Source organism: Nicotiana tabacum, chromosome 22 (assembly GCF_000715075.1).
Source record: "Nicotiana tabacum cultivar K326 chromosome 22, ASM71507v2, whole genome shotgun sequence".
Taxonomy (NCBI): Eukaryota; Viridiplantae; Streptophyta; class Magnoliopsida; order Solanales; family Solanaceae; genus Nicotiana; species Nicotiana tabacum.
The window spans coordinates 107881478-107896563 of record NC_134101.1 but is presented as its reverse complement, the minus strand read 5'-3'; the positions used below and the strand labels follow the sequence as shown (position 1 = coordinate 107896563).

The 15086-nt window shown below is 34.0% G+C and overlaps 2 protein-coding genes and 1 long non-coding RNA gene across 3 annotated transcripts; all 3 read left to right on the top strand.

Moving 5' to 3' along the window:
* Positions 1 to 6576: 6576 nt before the first annotated feature.
* On the top strand, positions 6577 to 7344 carry LOC142176012 (uncharacterized). Its single transcript, XM_075243043.1, has one exon. The coding sequence runs from the start codon at positions 6577 to 6579 to the stop codon at positions 7342 to 7344; it is 768 nt and encodes a 255-aa protein (XP_075099144.1).
* A 272-nt stretch (positions 7345 to 7616) lies between these two features.
* Positions 7617 to 8429, top strand: LOC142176010 (uncharacterized). Its single transcript, XM_075243042.1, has one exon. The coding sequence runs from the start codon at positions 7617 to 7619 to the stop codon at positions 8427 to 8429; it is 813 nt and encodes a 270-aa protein (XP_075099143.1).
* Positions 8430 to 10130: 1701 nt separating this feature from the next.
* On the top strand, positions 10131 to 11977 carry LOC142176611 (uncharacterized). The gene is made up of 3 exons (XR_012705301.1): positions 10131 to 10301; positions 10400 to 11440; positions 11536 to 11977. It is a non-coding gene; the product is annotated as an uncharacterized LOC142176611 (long non-coding RNA).
* The last annotated feature ends 3109 nt before the right edge of the window (positions 11978 to 15086 follow it).

Below are 15086 nucleotides of genomic sequence, written 5' to 3'. Positions count from 1 at the left end.
ATGGTTTTACCATGAATGAAGTCCCATAAAATTTGTGCGTCAATTCTATGTGCCTATGCTAGAGTCCTGATTGTTAGCCCAAACTTGATGAGGTGTATGTCACTTGTTGGATCCAAATACGACAAAAGCTGGTGAGCAAGTCCAATAGCAATTCTAAAAGTGTTACCTCAGTGATTATTTTGGATATTTTCATATTCTATTGAGTTTGAAATGATATAAATTGGGGAATCTCCCTGTTGAAGATCACAATTATTTTTCGCTTGCCTATGAATTATAGCGGTTTTCAATCCTGCATTCAATAGGAAATGTTTGATATGTTTGGCTCATAAAAGGTGCATCTAAACATCCATTCAATGGCATGATACCTATCGGCAAAGTTGATCCAATTAGTGTTATAATACAAGGATGCTTATTTATTTTGCTTGGAGAAAAGTAAAATATAAAAATACTACCTGCTATTTTACATTCTATTTTGCATCTACTGAGGCTTCGTTGTACGCTTTTAAGCGTCTTGGCTATTCTGTTTACCAGCTGCCAGCATACTTTATTTATCTTATATGTGTTAGGGCTGTGCATTTGGATCGGATATCCGAAATCCGATCCGACATACTCTATTTCGGATTTTCGGATTTCGGATTTCGGATTTTCGGATTGGATACGGATTATGTTTTATAAAATTTCGGATTTTCGGATTGGATTCGGATTGGCATGATTTTAATCCGATCCGATCCGAAATCCGAAATTATATGGGCCTATATATAAATAGTTAAATACTATACTACCCTAAAATTTTAGGGTTAAATAACTTAACCCGGTTAAGTTAGTATACTATACTAATAGTACTATACTACCCTAAATACTATTCCTATTTCCTACCCTAAATCTTCTTTTCCGCCTCTTTCACTTAGGAGTTAGGGCTGTTCCTTCGTTCACCACTGACCAGTGACCACGGTTCCGCGGCTTCCGCCTCTCTTCTTCAGAGTTCATAGTGACCACTGACCAGTCCACGGTTCCGCCTCTCTTCTTCAGAGTTCATACTGTTCCGCGGTTCCGCCTCTCTTCTTCAGAGTTCAGAGTTCAGTGATTCGCCTTAGCTTCGGCGGTTCCTCTCGGTCTCGAAGTCTCAACTATCAAGCCAGTGAAGTAGTGAACTCCAAGTTCTCTCGAAGTCCCAAGCCAGTAAAGTAATCTTCTTCTTCACTATTAGTTACTATTGTTTCATAGTTCATATTGTTTTTTCAAATTTTATGTATGTATCAATTTGTCTTTATGTTCTGTTTTTTATCTCTTTCATTTTCTATTCTGATTTATTACAACATCTATTTCTGATTTTATTTAGGTTTTTTTGTTTGTTTTGGACCTTTGGTAGATGGAAAACGAAACAGAGACAGTGAATGAACTTCAAATTGTTGAAACAGTTGGTGAAAGTAATGCTTCAACTGATTCAGATTCAACAATCAATAACAATGAATCTGAACCTGGTTCGAAGAAAAGAAAAATGGTTAAAGAAAGATCAATGGCTTGGCGCTACTTCAACAAGTTCACTGATTCCGAGGGTGTGAAAAAAGCGAGGTGCAAGTTTTGTTCAGAAGAATATGTAGCTGATACTAAGCATAGCGGCACAAGCAATTTGTTATTGCATATTCCCAAATGTCCGACCAATCCCTACAAGGCAGAAGGTAGCCAGACAACATTAGGTTTTCAGCCGCAAGGTCTAACAGGTGATGTTTCAGTTATCCCTTGGAAATTTGATCAAGAGGCATGTAGGAGGGCTTTAGCTCGTATGATTATTAAAGATGAACTTCCTTTTATTTCTGTTGAAAAAGATGGATTTAGAGACTTTGTTAGAAGTCTTCAACCTTTATTTCATATTCCATCTCGTACTACTATGACTAGGGATTGTCTTGAGATTTACCATGAAGCTAGACTTGCTTTGAAGTCTATTCTTAAAGAATCAAAACAGAGAATATGTATTACTACTGACACATGGACTTCAATTCAAAGAATTAATTATATGTGTGTTACAGCCCATTACATTGACAATAATTGGAAATTACATAAAAGGATATTGAATTTTTGTCCAATTACTAGTCATAAAGGTCAAGATTTAGCTAGTGGTATTGCAAAGTGTTTACTTGAATGGGGAGTGGATAAAGTATTTACTGTGACAGTTGATAATGCGAGTTCTAATGATGTGATGGTTAGAGAGTTATCCAAGCAATTTACTAGATGGAACACTAACTTGATGGAAGGTAAGCATGTTCATGTGAGATATATGGCTCACATCATCAATCTAGTTGTTCAAGATGGGTTGAGAGATGGGAGTGTGTCTGTTGAACGAATAAGACAAGCTGTTAGGTACATTAAACAATCTCCCGCAAGATGGAAAAAGTTTAAAGAATGTTGTGATCTTGATAGGATAACTTCTAAAAAATCATTGTGCTTGGATGTTCCTACTAGGTGGAACTCCACATATTTGATGTTGAAGGTTGCTACAGTTTATGAGGAAGCCTTTACAAAGTATTGTGATATTGATTATGGTTTGATGTCATGTATTTCTAACTGCATTTGTGAGGATGGACAACCTGCAGGTCCACTTTTAAGTAGTGATTGGGATAGTGTAAGACGTATTGTGAAGTTTCTGGAAATTTTTTATGAACTCACCTTGAAAGTATCAGGTACACTTTATATTACGTCTAATGTGCACTTTCTTGAAATATGTGTTGTTGATTCTTCTTTGAAAGAGTTGATGCAAAATGAAGATGCTTTCTTGAGAGAAATGGCAAAGAATATGAAAGACAAATTTGACAAGTATTGGGTGGATCCACATAAGATGAACAAAATGATTTTTATCTCATGTGTGCTTGATCCACGCCATAAGTTTAATACTCTTTCATTTGCACTTGGTTCTATGTTTGGAGAAACAGTAGGTTTGAAAATACAAGAGGATGTGAAAACATACATGGATACTTTGTTTAATGTGTATGCAATGAAAAATGGTGGTTCTGGTTCATGTCCATCTTCTTCTTCTCCATCTTCTCCATCTTCTGGTCCATCTTCTCCATCTTCTTCATCATTGCTCTCAAAATTCATGCTAGATTTAAAGAAGCATAAGAAATGTGGCGGAGTTGATTCTAAAACGGAGTTAGATAAATATTTGGGTGAAGATGCTGAGGAAGACCATGAAAAGTTTAACATTCTGGGATGGTGGAAGTTGAACTCACCTAGATTTCCCACTCTTGCTGAGATGGCATGTGATGTGCTAGCCATTCCGATTTCTAGTGTTGCCTCAGAATCAGCCTTTGGCACCGGCAGACGCATACTTGATCCATTTAGGAGTTCATTGACTCCTAGATTGGTTCAAGCTCTTGTGTGTGTCCAAGATTGGCTTCGTAATGAATCAACAACTTCGATTAAAATTGAAGAAGATTTAGATAATCTTGAACAACTTGAAGCTGGTAAGCCTATCTTATTACTTGTGTTTAATGTATACTTTATTTGTATGTTTATTTAGATTACTTCTAAACTAATTTCTTGTGTTACTATCTTATTATACAGAATTTATGAATACGGGAAGAGAGCCTTGCATTGTCGACATATAGTGATTTTCCATTTGTTGTACAAGGCTACAAGCTCAGGTATTTCATTATACACTTGCTCTGAAAATGCTCTTTGTATTGATTCATTATACACTTGCTCTCAGTCTCATGTATTTCATTATACAAGCTCTTTGTATTATACAGGTATTTCTGGACCATGAGCTGTTTTTCTCTTTCTCTGAAAATGCTCTTTGTATTGTTTGAAATTGCAGATTTTTAACTTGTCTCACAGTCCTACTGAGAATCTGAGATTGAGAGCTACATTTGGCCTAGTTGCTGGTTTGTGTTGACTGTTGCGGCTTCCCAAAACTTGGAACTCTTTTGTTATGTGTAATATTTTAAAGAACTGTTGGGACTTTAGTAGTTTGGTTTGTTTTATTTTGCTATGCAAATTTGGTTTGAAAGACAATTGATTGTGTTTTGTTTTGGGCTCTTCAGTTTGGTTTACTGTCCAGTTGTGTAAATTTCAGATTGTTGTTTTGTTTTGTTAAATTCGAACATTGTTACTAGGACTATGCATTTTTGAACTCAGTTGCATTATTAATTTTTATGAGTACTTAGTTCAGTCAGTTGTGTACTGTAAAGTGTAAATTGAACATTCAGTAATCAGTACTGTAAATTGAACATTTAGTTTAAATCATTTTGTACTGTAAATTGAACATTCAGTTCAGTTAGTTGTGTACTCAGTTACATGTAACAATGTTAAGTACTTAATTTCGAAGTTTACAGTTAAAACAAGTATTTGAAAAGTGATTGCTCAATTTGTATTTGGAAAGTAATTCCCAACATTTGTTTATATACTTCGAACAAGTTCTGAAAATTAACAATCCGATCCGACAATCCGAAAATTTATCCGATTCAAAGTTTCAAATCCGATCCGATCCAATGTTAATTCGGATCGGATTCGGATTGCCCTTTTCAGAATCCGAAATTTGAAATATGCTAAATCCGATCCGATCCGATCCGTGCACAGCCCTAATATGTGTCTATATACTAAAATACTCAAATACTATGTGGTCTGTTGCACTCTATTTTGCACCTACAGAGGCTTCACTGTACGCTTTTAAACGTCTTCGCTATTCTGTTTACCAGTTGTCAGCTATCAAGCTTGCATGGCTACATCGCAGGATAATTTAGAAAAAGGCAAAGGTATATTGAATCCCCTATCATTTGTGAAACAGGTAACCATACGAGAACCTTTTTCGCTACTTTTTTGGTTGTATATTGTTGTACTCATATTTATAGGGGGAATATTATTAATATAACGATGCTTATTTTGCTTGGAGATTGAATATCATAGCTTATCTTATATGTATCTATAAACTAAAAGACATAAATGCTACGTGCTCTTTTACACACTATTTTGCATCTATTGAGGGTTCGTTGTACGCTTTTAAACATTTTGGCTATTTTGTTTACCAGCTGCTAGCTATCAAGCTTGTATGACTACATCATCTGCTAATTTAGACAAAGGAAAGGGTACATTGGACCCCCTATCATTCGTGAAACAGGTAAACCTACATTCAAATTATACTTTTTTCAGAATGACATATTATTTATACATTACTGTAAATTGTGATTATTTGTATAATAGGGTCCACATCGGGTACATCTAACGTGCGCCATGTTACCTTGAACACCATACCAATCAAAGGTTTGCACAAACTTAATGTTACAATAATGTCCACCATACGTATGCCTTGGTGCTCCTTTTTTCCTAATGACACTTCTTACATATTCAGCTCATAGGCGGGCCAAAAAGGTGTGCCTGGTCACTAAAGAGCAACGAAGTGAGTATGTTGCTCTTAAAAGGATCCCAAATTGTCAATTTTGTCATGCAAAAAAGTTTGAATATGAACCTCCAAGACTTTGTTGTAATAGTGGTTCAATAAGGTTGATATCTCATAAAATGCCAACTGAATTATCGGAGTTATACTTCGGAAATACTGAAGAATCTGAAAATTTTCGAACTTATATTAGAACATACAATAACATGTTTGCATTTACTTCACTTGATGTCAAGTATGATAAAGAGCTAGCCAGAAGAAATTGTGGTATCTACACATTTAGAGTCCAAGGACAAATGTATAATTTTATAGATGATTTAGTTCCTTCCAATGAAAAACCTAGGAATTTACAGCTGTACTTCTACGATCATGATAATGTACTAGCCAATAGGATGGCTTGTTCGACAAGAATTAATGAATCAACAGTGAAAAAGTTGATGGACATATTGAAGGTAAATCCATATACTATTTTCCTAAGATCTCTCTTAAATGTTCCTCAATTATCTGATTTCTATATTGCTCTTAAATGTCACTCAACCTTAGATCAACGAACATATAACTTACCCAGTGCATCAGAGATTGCGGCATTATGGCTTGAAGAAAATCCTAGAGACATATCTGCACCACATATTCGAATATATACCCACAGTAATAGAGCTCGGTTAGTACATTATTATTATGGATGTTATGATCCGTTGTAGTATCCATTATTATTTCCCTTCGGTGAAAATGGATGGCATTGTGGAATCAAAAAAATTGTTCAGACAAAAAATGTGACGAAACGCAGAGCTTACTGTGAACATGAACAATTTCCCAGTATATCAAATATGTGTTCAGTTGATGGATTTCTTGATATGGAAGATAAATCACTACAAAAAAGAAAACGAAAAAGAGATACAGTGTCTTGTCGAAAGTATTATTGTTACAAATTTCAACTAAGAGATAATGAAACAAATGAAGTGCTACATTGTGGGATAATATTCCAACAATTTATAGTAGATGTATATATAAAGCTTGAAACGCAAAGATTAGACTTCTTCTCATTTAATCCAGATTTATTTAGAATTGAAGTCTTGCAAGGACTCCTTGATATTTTAAGATGTGGTGAAAAGGAAGTCTCTAAAATTGGAAAGAAAACATTTCTCCCTATTACATTTATAGGGTGATCAAGGGACATGCGCCGGCGATACATGGATGCTATCGCATTGGTACAATATTTTGGAAAGCCTGATTTCTTTATAACAATGACATGTAATCCTGCTTGGTCAAAAATAAAAGAACATTTATCACTGGCTGATGAAGTACAGAACATACCTGATTTAGTTAGTAGAGTTTTTAGAGCAAAGGTAGAAGAATTAAAGATGGATATATTAAAAAGACAAATCTTTGGAAGCGTTGCAGCATTCATGTATACTATAGAATTTCAAAAACGTGGTCTTCCACATGCTCATTTTCTTATTATACTTGCTGATGAACACAAATTATTGACTCCTGAATCCTATGATAAATTTGTTTGTGCAGAATTGCCTGATTCTAAAAAAGATCGCGATCTTTATTCACTTGTTATTAAACATATGATGCATGGTCCTTGTGGAAAGTTAAATCCTACAAATATTTGCATGAAAAATAATAACTGCAAATTCAAGTATCCAAAAGATTTTGCTGAACAAACATCAAAAGGGAAGAATTCATATCCAATAAAGAAAAGGAGAAGAACCGGAGAAGCTGTAGAAGTAAGAGGTGAGTTTCAGGATAATTCTTGGGTTGTTCCATATAATCCATTTTTGCTATGCAAGTATAATTATCATATGAATGTTGAATTTTGTTCTAATATCAAAATAGTGAAATATATTTATAAATATATTTGCAAAGGACACGATAAAATTGCATTTCATATACATGATAATGATACAGATACAAACATAGATGAAATAAAAGAATATCAATCTGCTAGATGAGTTTCTCCTCCGGAAGCTGCATGGCGATTATTTGGTTTTCCCACAAGTGAAATGACCCAAGTGTTTTTCACCTTCAATTACATTTGGAAGGACAACAATTTGTCTCTTTTAAAAGTATTGAAAATGTTCATAGAATACTGAGTAATCCAATGATTCGAAAAACAATGTTAACTGAATTTTTTGTTATGAACATAACAAATAAAGATGCTATGCAATTGTTATTATTATATAAAGAATTTCCTGAGAACTTTGTATGGTCATTTAAGGAAAAAATGTGGACACGTCGAAAACAACGTACTGTAATTGGACGTGTTGTAACATGTCATCCAACAGAAGGAGAAAGATATTATCTTAGATTATTACTCATGAACGTTAGAGGACCAAAATCATATCAGGACTTATGTAAAGTTGACGACAAATGTTGTAGTACATTTAGAGAGGCCATAGAAAAAAGAGGATTGTTACACTATGATAACAACTTGGTTGAATGTATGTCTGAAGCTACAAATTATCAAATGCCATATTGTTTAAGGCGTTTGTTTGCAGCATTATTAGTGTACTGTAATCCTGCTAATCCAACAGAACTTTGGAAACAATTTGAAGATTCAATGTCTGAAGATTTTAAGATTCTACCTAACATGAATGCTAAAGATATTCGTTTTATGGCTTTAAATCATATCAATGATATTTTACATTTGATGGGACATGATATTAATGAATATAATCTGATTCCTGAGAAAATTAAACCTTCAGCTACTGTGAAAGAAACCAATGACTGTCATTTTGAAAGAAACATCATTGTTAGAGAGGAAGATTTGCTTCTAGAGAGAAAATTAAATACCGAACAACGAAAAGCGTATGTCACAATTCTTAATAGAATATTTTCTAACAAATCAGGAGCATTTTTCATTGATAGACCTGGAGGAACTGGAAAAACTTTTCTATACCGTGCTTTATTATCTACTGTACAATCAAAAGGTTTTGTCGCTTTAGCAAAAGCAAGTTCAGGTGTTGCAGCTTCAATCCTCCCAGGAGGACGAACTACTCACTCCCGTTTTAAATTTTCTGTTGATATCGATGAATAATATTCTTGCAACATTAGTAAGCAAAGCGCACTTGCAACTTTAATACGTGATGCAAAACTAATTGTCTGGGAGAAGTATCTATGGCGAAAAAGAAAGTGATAGAAACTTTTGATATTCTGATGAAGGATTTAATGGATACAAATGCTCTATTTGGAGGAAAAGTGGTCATTTTCGATGGCGATTTTAGACAAACTCTCCCAGTTGTTAGGAGTGGAAAAAAGAAGATTTTATTCAATAAAACTTATTATATTCTGAAATTTGGAATCGACTCGAAAAACTACAATTATCAGAGAATATGCATGCAAAAATAGATCCTACGTTTTGCGAATATTTGATGAGAATAGGAAATGGACAAGAAAAAATAAATAGCCATGACAAAATTGAAATCCCTGATTGTTTTGTTATCCCTTTCGTTTCTGAAATCAATCATTAGATCTGTTATTTAGAGTTACTTATCCAAATCTACATACATATTTTTTTGATGCATTTTCTATGACTTCTCGTGTAATTCTGACAACCAAAAATGACTTTGTCGATGAAATAAATGATTTGCTCATAGCTCAATTTTCTGGTGATCCTAAAACATATGCTGCATTTGATGAGACTATTGAAGCAAACGATCAAAGTCAATATGAAGATTTTTTGCATACTTTACATCCTGCTGGTTTACCTCCCCATAAATTAACCTTGAAAAAGAATTGTCCTGTTATGTTGTTACAAAATTTAAATCCATGTGAAGGTTTATGCAACGGTACATGACTTATATCTTGTGATCTTCGCAAACATGTTATAAGTGCTAAAATTGCCACTGGGAACTTTAAGAATACACATGTATTTATTCCTAGAATACCATTATTATCATCAGTAGATGAAAAATTGCCTATTCCTTTCAAAAGAACACAATTCCCTTTGAGATTATGTTTTGCTATGACAATAAAAAAAGCTCAAGGTCAAACGTTGGACTTCGTGGGAGTTTATTTACGCGAACCTGTTTTTTCACACGGTCAGCTCTACGTAGCGCTATCAAGAGAAAAAAGTTCTAATTGTGTAAAACTATTAATTCGACCACCTACAACAGATAGTGATGATGATCATTCAACTTACAATATAGTATATGATGAAATCATTCAAAAAGCTTTTGCATAAATAGTTCCCGAGGATGGCCCCAACTTCTGTTCTATACTATGCTCACATAATTCATGGCAAGTTGGCTTCAGGTTTTGCATAGTCCTAGAAGTTACTCTAATGTTGTTACAGAGGTATTTTTATCTTTCCCTGTGTGCTTATTGTTCATTTAATGATTCTTGTTGAAACAACTTTTTTGCGCAGTTAACTTATTTGCTTGCAAATCCTTGCTAAATTTTGTATGTTCTAAAAAATGGAAAAGTTTTCTGATGTGCAACAAATAGATCAATGTTGTATCTATTTGATTTTACTGTTTCTATGGTATGTATAGTCTATTCCATCTCTGTCTCATTTTGTTCATCTATCTTGCATTCTTTTTCTTGCTTCAATATTATTTGATAATCCAAATGCATTTCTGGCATCAACAATATTAGGTTCTTTCATGCTAATATTTTAGAATATTATAAGTACTCCATGATGAAAAAAAATAACTGTTACTAACAGAAAATAAAAAACAGTGTTATAGCTCATGTATTCATATCATTTGGACACTTGCTTGGTGATGTACTTAAAAAACTTGGTGATTGTTTTAAACTTTCTTTTTCTATCAGATTCATTGTCACCTAACTGTTGTAAAATACTCTACATACTGATTCTTTTGTGAAAAATCAGAAAGAATTGGAGTTATGTTGCAACACAGTCAATCTCAACTCCGGACAAATGAGGAGCATTTACTGTCTCTTAAAAGTAAGATCACTGACTATATGTATATGTATCAAAATTCTTACCAACTTCACCTTTACTGTGACTAACTTCTACTTTCTTTTGTCTCCTTTATTAATTAGGAATTGCATTGGCATTTGAACTCACTTCGCTCCAAAGTTGTGGGGATTTGAACAATTAGAACATAAATAATAACTTTCATTGGTTGTGGTTAGCATCCTGCTTAACGTATTTGGACCAACTAAAGGTCTGTACATACACAATGAGTATTCATATTCTCAACAACATTTATTATGTTGATTTGGCGAAGCTTTTTAGGTGTCTTTCTGTTGATGGTGCCAATGGTTCAATTTTTATTGTATGTTGTCGAGTTATGTTCTTGCTGAGCATGTAATTGTCTTATTCTATTTTCCCCAGAGATTGTTGATTCACAGGTTTTTAGATTTTGTGATTTTGTAAATTCTTGCCTCAGCAAGTATCTGCCAGGATAAAAAAAAGATAGTAGAAACAACAGAAGAACATTGATGCGGTCAATGTATTTGATGAAATTCTCTAGTGAAAGGAAGATACTTCTAGCAAGTATGTCAACCTCTTCAATGTTAAACCTCAATATTTCTTCTGTCACGCTACTCTCAACATTATACTTCATATAAAAAAAATATATCTTACACCAGAAAATGATGACTCCTAGGCTATACAAAATGCTTTATATTTTGCTTTTTGAATTTTACTTTTCATTGGGGAATTAACACCCGTACTATACTTTTATTTTATTAAAAAACGTGTAGATTCGTTATTTAAGATATGACTCTTTACTGTTGTCCAGTTCATCTATTTCTCTCTCCTTCACTGCTCTCTGCCATTTTCTTCTTGCTTTGCGACTTCAAGAGATCAAAGGTGTCATCTTTCACTGGGTGATTTTTTCAATTTTTCTGGGCTTCTCTGATTTTTCATGATTTTTTTATATTTTTGTTGCTATAATGTTCTACCTCAGCTGTGTTTGTTAAGTCTGGTAAGTTTTCTACCATGTTTGTTTCTTTCTTGCGCTATATTTTGGATGTTTCCTGGATGTTGGATGCGTCTTGATTGTTTGTATAAGATCTGCTCACTGATAACAAAGCAGAGTTTGATTGTTCTTCAAATGACTCTGAAGATAGCATGAGGTATGCATCAATATGATGACACACATCATTTATATATCTTTACGAACTGCTCAATGACCATTAATTATGGGTTGGTCCTTTTTGTTAATTTATAGTTTTGAGGGGCGGAATGAAAAAAGGTAAATAAAGACCTTAGCCAAAAGCAAGGGATTCCCGGGGCCTGAACGAGAGCAGAGGCAGCAGGGCAGATATTCTCAAAAAAGAAAGAAAAGAAAACAGGCAGGGAGGTAAGAGCGAGTAAGACTAGATTAATAATGTGTGTCTTGAAGGAGAGTATTGTCATAATAATGTATGCCTCGAAGGAGAGTACTGTCATTTGATGACTTAAACCACTTTTGAAGTGAACACTCACTTCAATACCGATTTCCTATATTATTTCATTAGTTATACACCAAAATGGTTCCAAAATATTGAAGTGAGCACCTGACTGAAGCACATTTATTTGACAAATTGACAACGTAATCTTAATTAACTATACACAGTATGTCCATATCACTATCTAGGATAAGAATGCTTGAGATTATTTTCAATGTTAGAATGTATACTAGACTTCATCATTCTTATTTATGGATTGGGGGGGGGGGGGGGATCAGGGGAAATAGTTCTTATGGACTCAGATCTAAGGCAGAAAAATATGAAATTTCCTAGGAAACCTTTATGTACTTATCAATGACTAGATATTTTCTTATATTTACCTAGGATATATCTCTAGGGCATCCTGCTGGTACACATATCTCTTCCTGTGCTATTATGATGCAGGCAATCAAAAAATGTAGAGGACAAAGTGCTTCTCGGAGTACCTCCCAGATAAAAGTTTCATTGGGCCCGTGCTGGCACGAGCTACATCCATCTAGTACTTGTAATAAAAGTAACCGTTGTTCTTAGAAATGGTAATGTATAACCATTTATAATTGAGAAATTACCAGCTATATCCATTTATAAGTAGTTCATTACAAAAATTGGCCAATTCATAAAATATTACTAATATTAGCCAAATATTACTAATATTAGCCAATTAGCTATTTGTAGTAAAAAAATATATTAAATTTTTGCTTGTTTTTTGAGTGGGTGTTATTATAATAGATTGAATACATCTTAAGGAGCTTGAATCTCAGTTTTGGGATGATTTGGTAAAGTATTGGGTGGTTTGAACTGAAAATTCGAAGTAAAAACTGAACATGAAAAACAATGATATGTGTAATCATACTGTGTATCATATATATTTGTATCAATTGTGTATCACATGTATATCCATGTATACCTATGTGTGAGATATATGCGTGATACATGTGTCGTAGAAGAATTTTTTGAACTCGATTTAATTACAAATTTTGATACAAAACAAGTCGAAATCACTTCCAATCTTCCTCAAATTTTGTATATTGACCTATCTATATGTTTCCAATGAATTTCAACTATACCCATTGAAAAATTTCCTTTTTTGCTTAGATTTTTGGAATATTGTAGTTTTTTTTTGTATTTCATCACCTTATTTGTTACCTCATTCATGAAATTTCTTTTCCGTCTTCACCTAATGTTGTCAATCACACTTAAAAATATGGAAGGTGATTTTGCATGTGGTTCTTTGAGAGAAATTAAGAACCTTATTTATTTGGTTTTTCAATTTATATATGTGTTTGGCTAGTTTTGGTAAGTCTATGACTAATGGCTAGAGGTTGGTAAGTTGAGACTTATTTGGGACATTTGTGTAAGTTTTCCTTTATATTGAGTAGAAGGAAATTGTATTTTACTAGGCGGTGATGGCCCATGCTAGTATGGGCCCAATATTGTAAAAATTGGAAAACTTCTTTTATGGCCAGTTGCTAGAAACTAATATCAGCCGCTAGCCACAAAATTGCAGTATGCATTTTATAGCTCAAAATTAATTAAAAGGCTAGCTACCGACCCAACTATTACGGAAACACAGTGTTGAGCTGCAACAAGAACCCTATCTTGTCCTTCTATAGTCACCACCATCAACCCTTCTCTCTCTCTCTCTCTATTTTCCTTTCTTTCTCTTTCAACCTGGCTCTATATATCTATATGTGTGTCGATTGAATTGAATTGATATATGTATAAAGATTTGGGGGGTTTGAAATAAGGGTTTGGGAGAAAGGGGGAAGGAAAATGGATTCGCGATCGAAGTGAGAGGGGGAAAGAAGGGAGAAAGAGGACTGGCATTGTTTGGTGGGTTTTGGGAGTTGGAATTTTGGAAATTCAAACGTGAATTGTTGTGTCCATTTCTGCTGCAGTTGCTGCCTTCGTCCTTCCAACTTCCAAATAGATTTTAGTATTATTTTTGAAGTATTTTGCTTTTTGAAATTTTAATTTTTTTTATCTCATGCATAATCTTCACTATATATAGTATACAAAATAGACTATCACTATACAAAATATATACAAAAATAGATTGTCATTATACAAAAAATATACTAAATAGATTGTCACTATACAAAATATATATGTACAAAATAGATTGTCACTATACAAAAATATACAAAATAGATTGTCATTGTACAATTTATATATAATAGACTGTCACTATACCAAAGTAATGCATGTATATTCTGTCAATAGGCAAAAATATGGGTTATTAAAATTTTGAGGGGCTATAGAGGATAGTTTTCTCAATTATTTATGATCTCATTTGCTTTGACGTGTAACTATACAAAGAAAAGATGAAAGCATATAAGGGCAGAACATGACAATTTTCTGTCCACGTGGCAAACGGGTAAACTTAAGTGAAACACTACTATGTACATGTATAATAGGATAGTTTTATCTGCTATAGTTGTGCAAAAAGGGCGTTATATTATTTACCCTAAAATCCGAGTAAAAATTAAAATTTGTATTGGTTTTAAAATATGTGATTTAATCCACTACCAATTAATAAACAAGGAATCAAATGTATAAATTAAAGAGTAAAGTAAGTCAAACCAGTGTGCAAGCAAGTCTCGACCTCGAGCTATGGCAACCTCGAGGTAGGTCAGTAAGAACAATAAAATAATAATGCAATTCAGATGAACAATAAGCAAGAAAGTAATGTATGTATATTCTCTTGTCAATGATTGGTGATGTAACAAATGAATGAGCTCCCCTTTATATAATAGGGGAGTCCTAAATAAAGTACATTTCTATTTTTAGTAGGAAATCTTATTGGATAGCTGTCTAACCGCCTAGTACAAATTCATTCCGGAATTCACGCCGTGATCTTAGGGCCATCGCGGGAATCTTGCTCTTTCTGTTATAAAACCATAACGGTATTATCTCGAGGTTGGTCATACTTGGCCTCGGTGTTCATCGAGCACTTCGATCTTCGAGTCTTGTACTCCGCCATCGGGCTCGAGCCCGGTCCATTTTGAACTTATTCTCGAAGTGACCCCTCAAGCCTACTAAATCGGGCACACCTGATTTCGACCGTATACAGATAGTCCCCGCGTTTCTTAGAATAAAATGATAAGAAGCGACTTCAGCCTTGATATTTTGGAGTCCCTGATAATGACATCATCCCCGTGATGTAGGCGCTCGAAGTGATAGAAACGTCCCATTGGTTTGCTTCCCCAAAACATTAAATGCTTTGCCAGTGGTGATCGACCACTGGCTTCGTCGAACCATCACCGCTTGCCTATAAATACAAGGCTCAAAT